Source organism: Mus musculus, chromosome 2, assembly GCF_000001635.26.
Source record: "Mus musculus strain C57BL/6J chromosome 2, GRCm38.p6 C57BL/6J".
NCBI classification, from domain to species: Eukaryota; Metazoa; Chordata; class Mammalia; order Rodentia; family Muridae; genus Mus; species Mus musculus.
In genome coordinates, this window is record NC_000068.7 from 72,130,298 (window position 1) to 72,144,519 (window position 14,222).

Consider the following 14,222-nt stretch of genomic DNA (forward strand, 5'->3'; position numbering starts at 1 on the left):
TCTGTGAGCACCGTTTTGTTGTTGGAAAAGCTTTTTAGTGACAGAACACACCATCACACGGGCAATACTTGGCCATAGAAGTCTTTGTAACAGAGAGCGGAGCCTCTAGGAACATTGCCTTGTCAATCCCAAATCAGGCTTTGTTGACGCTGTGTGGAGGTGTTTGAGTGATGTCAATCTTGTGGGAAGTCTAGAGATACTTTAATTGTGGTTTGTAAGCCTTCAATTTTTTAGGAACCTAAGGCATGTTTTAAAATGAAATTGCGCTTAAAGCTATAATTTATAAAAAGCGGTGAGAGTGAAGATAGGCTCTTTCCATAGGCCTTGAAAGTTGTGCTTGTACTATGTGCTTTTCTTGAGGGTCCCATCAGCAGCCCCTGTTGTGTTTTCTAAAAAGATAAGGAGAGAACGAATATGTTTGGTGGATGTGTAGTCAGGTGTGGGGGCAGGGGGTGCCTCCACGGGCCCATGCTGAGGCATCCCTACCTCCTGAAGGACCAGCCACATCAGAGTATATTATAGAATGGAGTTTATTCAGGGGAGGAGAGTTGAGAGGGTAGTAGAGACAGAGAAAGGCAGAGGGAGAGAGTAGTGAAGTAGAGGCTGGCTATTAGCACATGGAGAGATGGGGAGGGGAGTGGGGAGAGAGGAGGAAGGGAAGTGGGGAGAGAGGAGGAAGGGGAGAGAGGACAGAGCAAGAGCACTGAGGCAAGAGAGAGCGGAGGGGGCAAGCAGCCCCTTTTATAATGAGTCAGGCACACCTGGCTGTTGCCAGGTAACTGTGGAGTAGAGCTTAGACTAAGTGCTAACAGCCCCTAGTTGTGCAGAACAAAGCCGAGACAAGACACCCCCTGTATCTGACTCGGTGTTTTACTGATGAGGCTCAAGCCCAGTACGCATGCGTTTTCAGTGACCCTGCTGATGGGTAACCCTTCCAGTGTCTGATCTCAGAGGGAATCAGGGTCCCGAACCTGCCGCCTCCTCCCAGATGGCTCTTTTGATTTCACCATCACTGGAAGAGTTGCATGTTTAGCTTTTCTGAGAGTCCAGGAGGGGTATCCACTAGTCCCATCAGCATCCACGGCAGGGTGGCCTCATGGGAAAAGACACATTAACACCCTGGGTCTCAGGACAGCCAACCCGGACTGTGTTGATTTGCTGTGCTTGTACCTCCCCCAAGACAGGGCTTTCTGCAAGATGTTCTGTATGGGAACTAATGCTTCTGGAGTGGAAAGCCTGAGCTATTACAAGTGGCATAGATGAGGTTACATTCTGGGGGGCCACGGTGCAGGAGTTTGGGAGGGTAACATTAGAGCGCAGCACTCCCCCCCCCCCCAAGCTGATTCTGATCTTTCCTCAGCTCACTGATGCTATGCCTCTGCTGAGACCTGGTCATTTGAGAACCTAGGTTACCTAGGTTAGTGGTATAGCTCTTTCCTAAGTTCCTGTAGCCACTGGGGAAGTGCCCGTGTGAGGTCATGGAGCCTTAGTGTATTGTAGTGGGGGTTGGGATACAGAAAAGGGTTTGCAGGGAAAGGTCAACCAGCATCCCAAAGAAGACAAAGGGCTCAGCTAAGCTACCACATGCCTTCACTGCTGAGGTTTGGGGTGTGTGCATGTATGTGTGTGTGTGTGTGTGTGTGTGTGTGTGTGTAAGGATGGCAAATGCCAGCCATAAAGACCTGCTGGGTCACTTCTGAAAGACTGCTGCCCTCAAGTTCATACTGACTAGTGTTGACTTATATGTGTGAGCATCATTAAGTATGGCCTTCCCACTGCTTGTGATGAGTATTCTAAGCTTCTACTCCACTTTGTTTTAGTTTTCAGAAAATGGGAGCTATTTTTAAACTTCTATGAAGATATGAACTGTTGTGTCATGCGAGCTTATCAATACAGTCGCTTTACTTTGTCAATACAGTCATTTACTCTTACTTCGCAGTGACCCCTGGGATACATATCAGCACCATTAGAAAGTGGCCCAGTATCCAGTCTCTCAGTTTATGGCCTCCAGAGGACTTCCCAGTTGAAGAGTTCCTCCCTCCTCTGTGTGTCACCCTATCCTGGGCTGCCATGGTCACTTCACCCAGTGCCACATGTGGTATGACGCTGAATGCTGCTGGGAGCTGATCCCACTAGGAGAGGGACAGCCTGTGTTCTCTCAGCCAAGAGTGCTCCAGGCTTGGCTCTGCACAGATGTTCTCTCGGTTCTCATCTGTTCCTGGTCACACAAACAGAGCATTTGCTTGATTATTTAGCACATCTCCCTGTGCAAACCTAGAATATCTATCCCATGCCTCTTCCTATCCATTAACTTCTAGGCAATGGCCTTAGGTTTCACAGACACTGCTTTTGTATACTGCTTGGAAGGCCACTAACTAGAGACCTCATGGAAGTAAGTCTGTGGGGATCTCCCAACCCTGCCTATTCATTGTGGAGTCCAGAACTGAAAATTTAGTTTCTCATAGGATATAGTGTATGGTGTGTAGGGATGTGTGTGTGTGTGTGTGTGTGTGTGTGTGTGTGTGTGTGTGTGTGTGTGTGTTTGGGTTGTTGCCACCACCAAATATACTGGAATAAAACAACTACCATTTTGTATTACATGTGGGTCCTCCAAGCCAAGAGTTCTACAAGGGCACAGGGAGACTACTTGTCATCTAAACCCAGTCTTGACATCAATTTGGAAGGCCAGGGCAACTGGAATAACCAGGTGACCTTTCACTTTCACTTGGGTGTTTTAGAGTATGGTCAGGGGCTTCAAAGAGGTAGCATTTGGAGAGCTCAGGTCCCTGCAAACCATGTGCTTGTGATCCAGCCAGGGAAGTCACCCAGTGTCACTTCAGCCACATTCTATTGGCTATGACTTCAAGAAAGTGGTCCACAGCCTCTCGGTTAGTGGGGATCAGGAAAACATGCAGGGTGTGATGGAATGCTATGCTTATCTTGAGGAATATGCTTCAGTCCACTGCCTGACTGCAGCACTCCACATCCATGCAGAATATAGTCTCCTTCCTTAAGAACACCAAAGTATTTTCCTACTTTGGTATCATCTCAACAGTTCAAGAGTGCTTCATCTAAACCAGGACCAGATCCTCACAGAGGCTGTTTCTCAGAGACAGCTCCTGGTATTAGTCTCCATTTGACACCCAGGAAAAAGAAGTTAGCTGCTTGCTTTCTGATACCTGCTAAACAATGGCGATAGGGACAGGGACTCACCACACATCCCTCTCCAAAAGGGAGGGATTGGTGTGAATGGCAGACAACAGTCCCAAGTCCAGGACAGTTCTACACTCCAGTTGGGAAAATGGCTACAGTTCTTTGGTTGAGGTATAGTTTGGCTCCCTGGGAGTTATTTCAGTGTTATTTCACAAAAATAATCTGTGTACACATGAGTCATTTTCTTCATGCTCAAAGGCCTTCAGAGAGCCAAAGTTTTCTTTTTCTGTATATTGTCATATTTTTTAGTCCAATAGGGTGTCATTAGTTTAAAATATTGGTGAGTTTCTTAGGTATCAGCTTTTAGTAGACAAGAAACTATATTTACATCAGTTCCTCTCTGCCTTGAGCCTTTTTTGATGTGGCTGGAACACAGCATCTATAAAGAATCACTTTCAGTCATCTGAATCCTGTCAAAGGTGTCTAAGCCACCTCTTGGCCCCTCCATACTAAGGCTTTGTCTTCCAAACAGAGCATTGTATTCATCTCTGTCCTGAGTCTCATCTACGTTAAAAGATTGCTAAAAGATGGGAGATGGGAAATGATCTTATTTGAAAACCTTTTAAACCTTAACTTGTATTTACTCTGTATTCTGATTGTAAACCAAATGATTCCACACTCAGTTCATTTATACCTGGACCTTACAAGACAAGGCTGATAGAAACAGTCAGCGTATGCTGTTCTCTGGGCATCTTAGCCACACCGATTACTCCATCAGTTATGTCTTTTAGGTCTGGAGTTACATGGGCATCGGTTCTTCCCCATTTCTATGCAACGAGGAGGACCAGTATTCCCTTTTCTCCATCCTCTTCCTCTTTAAGCTGCTGTCCACAGCCCTCCAGCCCCACTGTGGCTCCTCTTACTCTTTAATCCTCAAATCAAAGCCACATGCTTTATGCTTTGTTACAATGTAACTTCACTATCAGATACCAAGTTCCCAGTTAGGTTTCTCTTGCTGCATAACAATGTGTATGAGATGTAGTTGCATCTCCCAAGAGTTGTTTTCTCATGTCCATAGATTCAATGGGGCAGGGGCAGGAACTGGGTCAGGAAACAGTGGGAACAACTTGCCTCTCTGTGATATCTGAACTTCAGACCACTTAACAGCCAACATGACCTGAATTGCTGGAAGTGACTTAACTGACTATGGGCAGCTAATCTGGAAGATGCTTCACTCGTCTACTGGCAGTGGGGCAAAGGATGGGACAGGCTGAGAGGGTAGACCCTGCGTGTAAATATGACCTGCTATTCTTCACAACTCCTTGCTTCTTTAAGCTTTTCATTTTTGATTGTATCGTTGTTGTTTTTTTTCATTTTATCTCATGTGCTGTCATAGTAGAAAGCTTGCTTTGAATTAAGTTTATTAATACATATAAAATAGTAAAGAATGTGAGCTGTTCTGGTAGCCCGAGGGTATCAGGAGGCAATCCGTACCAGGTCAAAAGTTCCAAAGTGCATACGGCGAAAGTGTGTCTCTCTCTACTTGCCCTCGGCCACATCAGCTCTTTCCAGAAGCACTCTTGTTGCCCTCCTCTTACATTCAGAGATGCTCTTCATGGTTGCAGATCCTTATATTTATACACAGACATCTGCTCTTGTACTACTACAAAACAGTGTCATACTATACACATCACACGGTAGACTATCCTGTGTTTGTGTGTGTAACGTATGCCTGTGTGCATATGTACATGCAAGTGTGCCTAATGTTGAAATTAAACTCTATCATATGTATGTGTGGCTGGGTGACACCAGTACAGAGAGAGCTTGGTGATGCCCATGGTTGAAGGCATCCACTGGTGGCCTTGGGATGGGAGCCCCATAGAGAATGGGGAGCTAATACAGTAAGCACAAGTCTTTGTGCTCTATGTCTCAGTAACTAAACAGTTGGCTAGCGGTGAAAGCAAGGGTCCTTGTCTCCTGTTCTCTGTAGTGTTCCCAGCTGCCTGGAACATTGACACTCAGTGATGAAAAGTCCAAACACACATCTGACATTCAGCTGACCTGGTCTTCCCTAGAGACTGTCTTGGTTCCTGTTCTCAAAGTCGCAGCCCCAGGGATTCACACTGGGGGAGCCACGGACCAGGTGCTCTGGGCTTGGAGAAAGGTCAGCCATGCTTCCTAAGTCCATGAAGTGTTGAGACAAAAGAGCACCGTCAGTCCCAAGAGAAGATTTCTAAGCAAAATAAACTGGCCCCTTATTAAGTAACAGGCATTCTTTCTTTTAGAAGCCTGCCAGGGGATCGTAAAAAGCACAAGAAAAAGAATGCAAAGGGTTAGAGGCAGGGGGATTTCTGAGTTCGAGGCCAGCCTGATCTACAAAGTGAGTTCGAGGACAGCCAGGGCTATCCAGAGAAACCCTGTCTGGAAAAAACAAAAAAAAAAAAAAAATGCAAAGGGTTAAGGAGGGTTGCAAAGCTTTCTGGGAAAGTAACAGCTCTCTTATGCCCTCTTTGAAACTGTGTAGAGCACAGGTTAGCTGAATGCCCAGAGTAGCATGCCAGGAAGAAGAAGGTAGATGATACTATAAGACAGAAGAGATTCAGAACTGGGAAGGTGTCAAGGGAATGACAATAATACTGAGTGATGTTTGGTGCTGTAAGCATGTCTGAGTGATGAGCTCAGAGACTGAGGAAATCTGCCATCTTAATGTTAGCATGCACACAAGCTGATTTAGTGCTTCCTAACTAAGAGGGAAAAAAAGGGGGGTGGGAGGAGCTAGTCATATCTTGGTTAGAAGGCTCTTTAGAGAAAGTACCATGACAACACTGTTAAAATGGACCAGATGGTTACTGGGTACCACGTGTCACCAGCTGCCCATTGCTACAGATGAAGTCTTTCTGCTGGTGTTTGTATGACACACATGAATCGGGAGCTGGCTCTTTTGATGCTGTTTAACATTTACGTGCATGTATGTGTGTCACTGTGATTACAAACCATAAATATACATGATACCACACAATCAGTAAAATTACCCACGTTTCATTGTGCAAGGGAGGAAGCTGCATTTATTGCCTGAGAGCGTTCACCTTTCATTCATTGTAAATGCCCCTCCTTTCTAGCCTGATGCTCAAAACCTTATCCCTCCCACACAACACAGACACTAATCACATACATCCCGGAGCCCCAAGTTTCAGAGCATGCCTGGACCAAAAGCCAGGGGAAGACAATCCAGGAGCGTCTAAATTAAGCCAGATGGTTTTTATTTGACAATGTAACAAAAGTGCTCTGGAGGGGTCACATAGCAGGCAGGTGTGCCCTATGAAAGGAAGGAGGCAAACAGCAGCCAGTCGGGCTTCTTTCATAGAGACAGGTTCCAGGAGCCGCTGAGCATTTCTTTTGGCTTTGAAAGAGGCTGATTCGGAGGCATTCACCTCAGAGGAGGTAGGCAGCAAGGTTACTGTGATCTGAGCCTGTAAACACTCAGCACTGCTTCTCAGGTGCCTGAGTGTACAGGGTGTGGAGAGGTAGGAACCCCTTCACTCCATCTCTACAAATGCATACCATGTAAATGAAGCAGCTGAGTGGAGCCCTGCCCTGGGCAGAGGAAACACACAGTCTCACCTAGGAAGCCCCTCCCTGAACCCCACATCTTTAGTTTAAACCCAGAGCCCCAGAGAGCATACTTCCTGGCTCTATAAATAAGAGCCTCAGATACCCAGGGTCTCTGTTCTTTCACATGTAAATAAAGGAACAAAGCTGACTTCTCAATCTTGTCTGATTTTATCTTGCAGAAATACCGACAGTATATGGCCGGACTTCTGGCTCCTCCCTATGGTGTTATGGAAACGGGCTCTAACAATGACAGTAAGTGAAATGTGAATGTTTTGTGTCTGAAGATTTGTTGTGTGCTATGTGTTTTCATGTAACAACAACAACAAAATGTTGTACACCAGCATGACAAAGGAGGCACCCTGACTCTGGTGTAAGAGTCCAGCAGCTCACACTGGAGCTAATACACACGTGGTCTGAGCTGTGGGGTATTCACTAGTAGCAAGTGCCGGCTCTGGTGCAGGCTGGGAATTCCACATACTGGACATCCACATGCTTGGAGCATTTCTGTGTCCTTTTCAAAATAGGTTCCTGAGCTGTGTTTGACTCGGCACATGTGGAGTCTGGAACCCAGGAACCCACCTCCAGTTCAGTTTAGCTCCATTGGCCTTAGAGAGAAGCTTAAGTCATTTGCTCTTGTTAAATGACCCCTACCAGTCTGAGGCTTTTGTTAGGTGCTAGGTGCTCTACCACACAGGAAGGTGATGGCCAGCTTAACTTTGGTACTCATGACACAAATGTAAGTGTAGCTAAGTGGTGTGTGGTAGACACCTTCGATGTAAGCCAGCAGAAAACCGAGCTCCTATGAGAGACCCACATCTGGCTGAGGTTTAAAAATAGTGGTAGGGTGAGTCGTGTGGTACTTTCTAAAAGGTTGATTTTATTTTGATGTATGTGTCTGTGCACATGCATGCAGGTTCCCTTAGTGGCCACAGAGGGCATCAGATTCCTTGAAGCAGTTGTGAGACATCTGACATGGGTGCTAGGAACTGTTCCAGTCCTCTGGCAAAACAGTACATGATCTTAACTATTGAGCCACCTCTTCAGTCCTCTTTCCTCCATCCCACCATCCCTCTTCCAGGTGCCTGTGAGTGTGCGTGGAGTATTTGAACTTGTGGCACTTGGATGGGCAGCTATGGGCGTGGCAGTGAGCGTCATCCCCTCTCCCTTTCTCCTCCAAGGTCACTATCATTCCTGACTTGTTAGTTTCTGCAGGGCTACCTCCTTGCTTGTCTTGAATCTTCAAGATTTCTCACTTCTACCCTACAGTTTTGATGCCACTGCCTTTCTCTATAGCCCCTCCCACCTCCCCACATCTGCCTCCCCAAAAAGGGAGTTGGAAAGAGGGAGGCCAGTCCTCCCTCCCTCCCTCCCTCCCTCCCTCCCTCCCTCCCTTCCTTCCTTCCTTCCTTCCTTCCTTCCTTCCTTCCTTCCTTCCTTCCTTCCTTCTTCCCTCTCTCCCTCCCTTCCTCCCTTCCTTCCTTCCTTCTTCCCTCCTCCCCTCCCTCCCTCCCTCCCTTTCTTCCTTCCTTCCTTCCTTTTTTCTCTCCTTCTCCTCAGTTCCCTTTCTTCTCCCTCTTGGCTAAGCTAGGAATAACCAGTTCTCTTAGGAATGCCCGAGTTTAAAAAAAAAATCAACCATGCTGTCTCCTAGCTATGACCACAGGCAAACCACTGATGTCTTGTGCCTCAGTTTCCTTATAGGGTTGTTGTATTAAATGAATCAAAATGTGTCACGAGTCTAAAAGAGTGCCAGGCACAAAATAATCTCACATAATGTATTAGCTATTATGTTCTCATCCATAGCCACTTACTTAGCCCCACGAAGTCTGGCTTCTGCCCAGGACTTTAAATGAATTCCTCCACAGTTAAAGTCACCAATAGACTTGGTGGCTCCCATTGCTCTTATTAATTTAATAACTTTCTGGCCCTGCTCTTCTCTCTGGAAACTGGGGGACTTGTCGTGTGGTCTTTGTTTTCTGGCATTATTCTCCACACTTGGAAGTCTGGACTCATTAACAGCCCCTTTACCATCTCCTAAAAGCTAAGGAGCCTGGACTTGGTGCTCTCTCTGCCTCTCTCCCTGTATCCCTCCCTCTCTTCACACTGTCTTCCTGCACACCTGAGACTAGCCTAACTTGCAGTCTTCCTGCCTCAGCCTCCTCAGTATCTAGGATTACGTGTATACATCCCCACACAGCTAGGAGGCCTTTTTGAAAACATAGGCTTTTCCATATGTATTCAGAACTTCAACTAGATAAAACAGCTGCCATCATTTCCCTTAAAAACATCCATCTAGCCAATATTCAGATTTCCCAAACTTAATATCTTTATTATAATTACTCAATTGGACCTAGTCAAGTGGCAGCCTTTTAAAAAATAATTATTATTTATTACATTTGCTCGTTCATTTGTTTATTCTGTGAATGTTTGCCTAAGTATACACCATACCATATGCATGGAAATCAGAGGAAAATTGGGATTGGACTCAGGTCAAGCTTGTAGCAAGTGTTTTTACCTGTTGAGCTATCTCACCACCTCCTCCCTATTTTTTGGGATAGAGTCTTACTAAGGACCCCAGGCTAGCCTCAAACTCCTGACCATCCTGGCTCAGCCTTCTGATTCTAGGATTATGAGTGCATAATACCAATTGTCTTTAATTTCAAAAGCTCTCTTTTCCTCCTTCTTGCTATTCTTATCTCTCTGTTGTGCAAAGCCTTTCAATGATTGTCCCTTTCATGGAAGCAGCCCAAGAACCTTCGCACCTTAGCCAAACTGTCAAGACCCACATGGCTGAAAAATCACCTTTTGTAGTAGCTTCTAAAGGTAGATTAAGGTCCAGCTGTCGTTATGTAGCGATCTGTGTGATGGTACCTTCTACTTACTGAAACAAGTCAGGGAGTCAGGCTGCTATACCCTGGCTCTCCTCTGGCAGTCCTGGTCAGATAGTTTTCTCAGTGGGTGGGTGCAGAATGAATTTCAGAGTGATGTCACAAGCCACCTGGCTCCTTCTGACATATCTGGGATGCTGTGGCAGACCTGCCTGTCAATGCCCTTGCTTCCTGCCTTAGTAGTTATGTCTGGAGACTCTCCAGAATAAAGGGCCAAAGCTGAACTAGGCAGGTTTTTCCAATGATCTCTTTAGTCTGAGGCCTCTTGCCTACTACCCCGCTGCTACTGGGGTGACCACTCCATTCTGTTAAGGCTGATATGGCAATTGTGTGGCCATATCTGGAGACCGTACCCTGTATACTTAGAATTTGGATACACTGTAGTCTTGGGGTGCAAATCACCTTACACTGAGCCAGTCGTCAGAAGCAAGGCTGCCAGGAGGCCCATCTGTGCTGTTTTTCCCCCATAAGATACCTCTCAAGCCTTCTCCCCCAAGCTTAGTGTGCTCAGCTAAGATCTGGCTTCCCACAGTTGCCTCCTTATTGTGTTCACCAAGAGAAAAGGAACCGGGGCTGCCTGTGGTAGACGCTGGTGTAATGTTTGTAAATGAATGAACATATGATTGCATGTAAGAGCCGTTGATTTTTTTAGCTAAGGGAACTGAGAGAAGCCTTGGTTTCAAATAGATGCTGCTATGCTCAGGCCTGGTCTGAGCATAACAGGAAGGTGACGCGCTCACAACAGAGTTGCTCTCCTGGCTTTTCTATGCTACTTGCACTGAAGTCAGATCACCCGGAGCAGAGCAAGGTGCTTTGTGTCGGTAAACATTGCGTGTATGCAACTGCAGAATAGATATATCCTGCAGTTCTAAGTGCACTAGTGTCCAGTCGGTGTGGTTAGCTGCTTGCATGGTGCAAAGGAGTCATGGAGTGATTTTTTTTTTAACCACTGGGAGGGTAAAACATATGACAGAGACAAAATAAGTCTGGGTTTTATTGCCTGGACGCATAGCTCTCTGCTCTGGATCCTTAGTTTTGATGGCTGCTGCTGTCTTTCTAAGCAGTCCTTGTAAGCTTTTATGGGTGCACACATAGAAAACACGGACATGCCACTGGGCTTCCTTCAGCAAAAGATTGGGTGCTGTCGTATAGGCTGATCGTACAATTTATGGCCTCTCTTGTCTCTCTTTCCCCCCCTCTAGGGATTCCTGACAAGGAGAATGTGAGTAGCCACTCTTTCTGCCTCGCTTCTGTAAACTGTCCTAAGGTAAAACATAAGCACAGCGACCTTCTGAGCAAAGGAAGCTCTCCATCTGCAGTCAACAGAGCAATAAATATTATTCTAGTCTTACTGTGGCATCTCGGGCGAGTCATTCAGAATACCCAGGAGAGCAGGGTGACTGCTGGGACATGATTGTCACATGCTTCTGGTGCTTAGGCCAAAGAAAGAGCGTTCTAGTGCCAAAGCATGTAAGTGCTAAGCGGTTTCTTCTTATCCCCATGATGCACATCCATCAATAGAGCAAATTAGTATAAGAGTGTGAAGAAAACCAGTTGCTTTTCCTTAATGGGAATGGAAACGATGAAAGCCAGGGTCTGGTGATGAATTTGCCTAATTATATTCACGTGTACCGAGGTCGCCGTTTCTCTCTGGAAACTGGGGGTTGACGAATGGCTGTAATTGGTTTCTGAAAACTGGTAAGAGAAACTATTAAGATAAAGCTTCCAGGGCTGGGTGTGGTGGCGCACGCCTTTAATCCCAGCACTCGGGAGGCAGAGGCAGGTGGATCTCTGAGTTCGAGGCCTGCCTGGTCTACAGAGTGAGTTCCAGGACAGCTAGGGCTACACAGAGAAACCCTGTCTCAAAAAAAAAAAAAAAAAAAAAAAAAAAAAAAAAAAAAAAAAGTAAAAAGGTACTGCTGCCACTAACAGTGTCCAGGATATATATGCTAAGGATGGGAGTAGCTCAGTGGCTTGTCTCTCAAGCAGATTATGATGGTGTTGATTCTATTAAATGCACTGCAGCCTTACACAGCAATATGGAAGGCTTACAGGTGAAAACGCCGAGGGATGGTCCTAGTGACCTTGGGTTAGCTCTCCCATGTACTGCCTCGTGATGCTATTCTTGATTGCTATGCCCAGGTGACAATGTTACTGAATTACTGCTGCCCTTCTCTTTCTTGCTCTCAGTCCTGTAATTGTGGGCGGATATACAGTCTTCATTAAATTCAAGCGGTGTGTGTATCCCTATTCAGAGGGCTGACTCTGTAAGCCACCCTCTTTTTGCAGTGCTGGCTTTTGCAGAGCTGTCTGGGGTCCTGCCCCACTGATCTACCTCTTCAGACAGGGGTTCTAGTCTTAGCAATGCTACTATAAATGTCACACCAAGTTCTGACATTATTTAGTTCAGCAAAAGCATTTCAGAGCCCAGCTGTAGGCCTTCTAGGAGCTCCTTGGTCTACCTAAACATCCTTGACTCATTTTGAAGATGTGGCTGTTAGTCCTGACTACCTCAAAAGTCTATGATGACTATGGAATGAGATCATTTATAAAAACCTAGCGTGAGAACACTCGAGCTGAGAGATGTTAGGACTGCTGTTGTAATTAGTATTTTCTCAACCATCATTGTCTAGTTATCTTTCCTCGATGAAAAATACCCTCACCCCTTAAAAAAAAAAAAAAAACAGAAACAGAGAAATGAAAAAACAAACAAACAAACAAGACAGACAAACAAACAAACAAAACAGAGGATTAGCGTCACAAGACTCCCAAGCAACAGGCTACAGTGTAAAGTTGCAAGCTGATCCTGCCACCATTTTGGATTTGGAAGTCCCAGAGCTTCCACACTGTAACAAATAGCCTGTAGATTGTGAGATTAATCAAGATGGTAAAATGGCCTCAAACTTCCTCACCAAGGGACAGCTGGTGATTTGGAGAATACACAGAATGCCAGCACCTTGGGGGAGCTGGGGGAGTCTAAGCTTCAAAAGGAAATTCCAGCACTTTTAGTCTCTTGGTGACCTTTAGGTTGTAGCCCCCTGCAGTGGGACCCACAGACACAGGACTCTAAGCAGAGGACCAACAGCTGCTGTGTGCTCATCTCCAGACAAAAATAGGAATCTGAAGTTTGCAGAACCTTAGATCCAGTGAATTGTGGGCGACATGTTACCCTGAAAGATTTTGGGAACTGGGCAAGCTTTCTGCCTGGCGTTAGAACTAGCAGAAACTTCCTGGGATTCTTCTTGACCGGTCTCTAGCAAACCATAAAGGATGTGTCCTCTGTACTCGCCAACAGCATAGATGTAATGGTACCAAATGCAGTTTGGGAAGATTTCCAGCGCAGTCAAAGAAGGCAGAGGAGATGAAAGACATTCATGAGTAGAGTTGAAGTTCCAGAGAGATAAAAAGAGGCCTGAGAACCTTAAAGTGGGGCTAATTGAAAAATTTCCCTTTAAAGGGACAACTCAGGATATCATGTTTTCTTTTATCCTTTCTCTTCTTTAAGTACATGCTGAGAGACACTATTCCCACGCCTTCCCAAATAACGCTAATACGCCCGTGGGATGAAATGAAAGCGCTCAGATGATTGCTGCGGAGTCTGCACAGATTCTTTGTAGAAAGAAGCCACTCTTTTTCCTGGCTTCCACTCATGGGTTTGTTAATCATCGTGTTTAACTTGGAATCAAACACGAGGGCACCAATGTGTAGCATTTTGAACTGCCTCACCAGCTCTGTGTTATTTCCAGACCTGGTCTTACTGGGCATAAATAGAACTTTCTTTTCCCTCAGTCCCATATAGCTACTTGCTAGATTGTTTTGTCTATACACCGCTCTAAGCACCAGGGCCATCAGTCAATGCAGGGTGGGTCCAGGCCACCGAAACCTCCGCAGCGGTGGAGAGAAGCGCTAGAGAAGGCTGTGGAACCAATAAGCAATGGACTGTGTTCACAGTGCTGTGGCTGTATACCGATGTTGCTGTTACCAAGACACCCTTCTCTTGGATCTGTGTGATCTATAGTCTTTGCATGCCAAATCTGGCTGACCAGGTTTAAAACTAAAGTTAAAACCCTAGGTATGAACTTTCCATCCATTGTGACAGCTAGCTTTTAAGGAAAGGAGACTTTCCATGAGATTTTTGTCCCCGGTGAGATTTTGTTGGTTGTTGTGCTGAGTCTTTAGAAAGGCAACTGGCAAGAGTTTTGTGGTTTTAGAGAGCTCCGTTCTTTCTAAGTGAAAAAAGTAGGAAAATTGACTCTGTGATCAGAAAGCTGCTGAAAAAAAAATTCCATTTCCTGAATGACCAACATCTCGTTTCCACTTGAAGCGTTCATTCCTAGGCAGTTGCGGAGTTGACACAGAGCTGTGTGCAGCGGCCCCCTCAAATCTGAAGGTGATTCCAAGCACCGGCAGATCTGGGTGCACCCAGGAATGAAGGAACATGGCTCCTTTCCAAATGACTGGCAGGCCTCGTGTAAGAGAATTAGTTTAAGCGAGAGTTTCCCAAACTTAAAAAAAAAAAATCATGAGGTGTGGGGATGAAGAATCATTTTGGGATGTTCCTTGGAAGAT

The 14,222-nt window shown here is 45.7% G+C and overlaps 1 protein-coding gene across 6 annotated transcripts in view; it reads left to right on the forward strand.

Annotated features, from left to right (window-relative positions):
• The window catches only part of Rapgef4 (Rap guanine nucleotide exchange factor (GEF) 4), a 276,260-nt gene that overhangs the window by 149,083 nt on the left and 112,955 nt on the right, over nucleotides 1–14,222 (forward strand). For 5 of the 6 annotated variants that reach the window (NM_001204165.1, NM_019688.2, NM_001204166.1 and 2 more), the window contains 2 exons: nucleotides 6,945–7,017; nucleotides 10,856–10,875. In NM_001204165.1, coding sequence (NP_001191094.1) covers nucleotides 6,945–7,017; nucleotides 10,856–10,875 — 93 coding nt within the window. Of the gene's footprint in view, nucleotides 1–6,944; nucleotides 7,018–10,855; nucleotides 14,158–14,222 lie in introns of those variants that run through there. The other variant, NM_001204167.1, reaches the window with a different exon arrangement.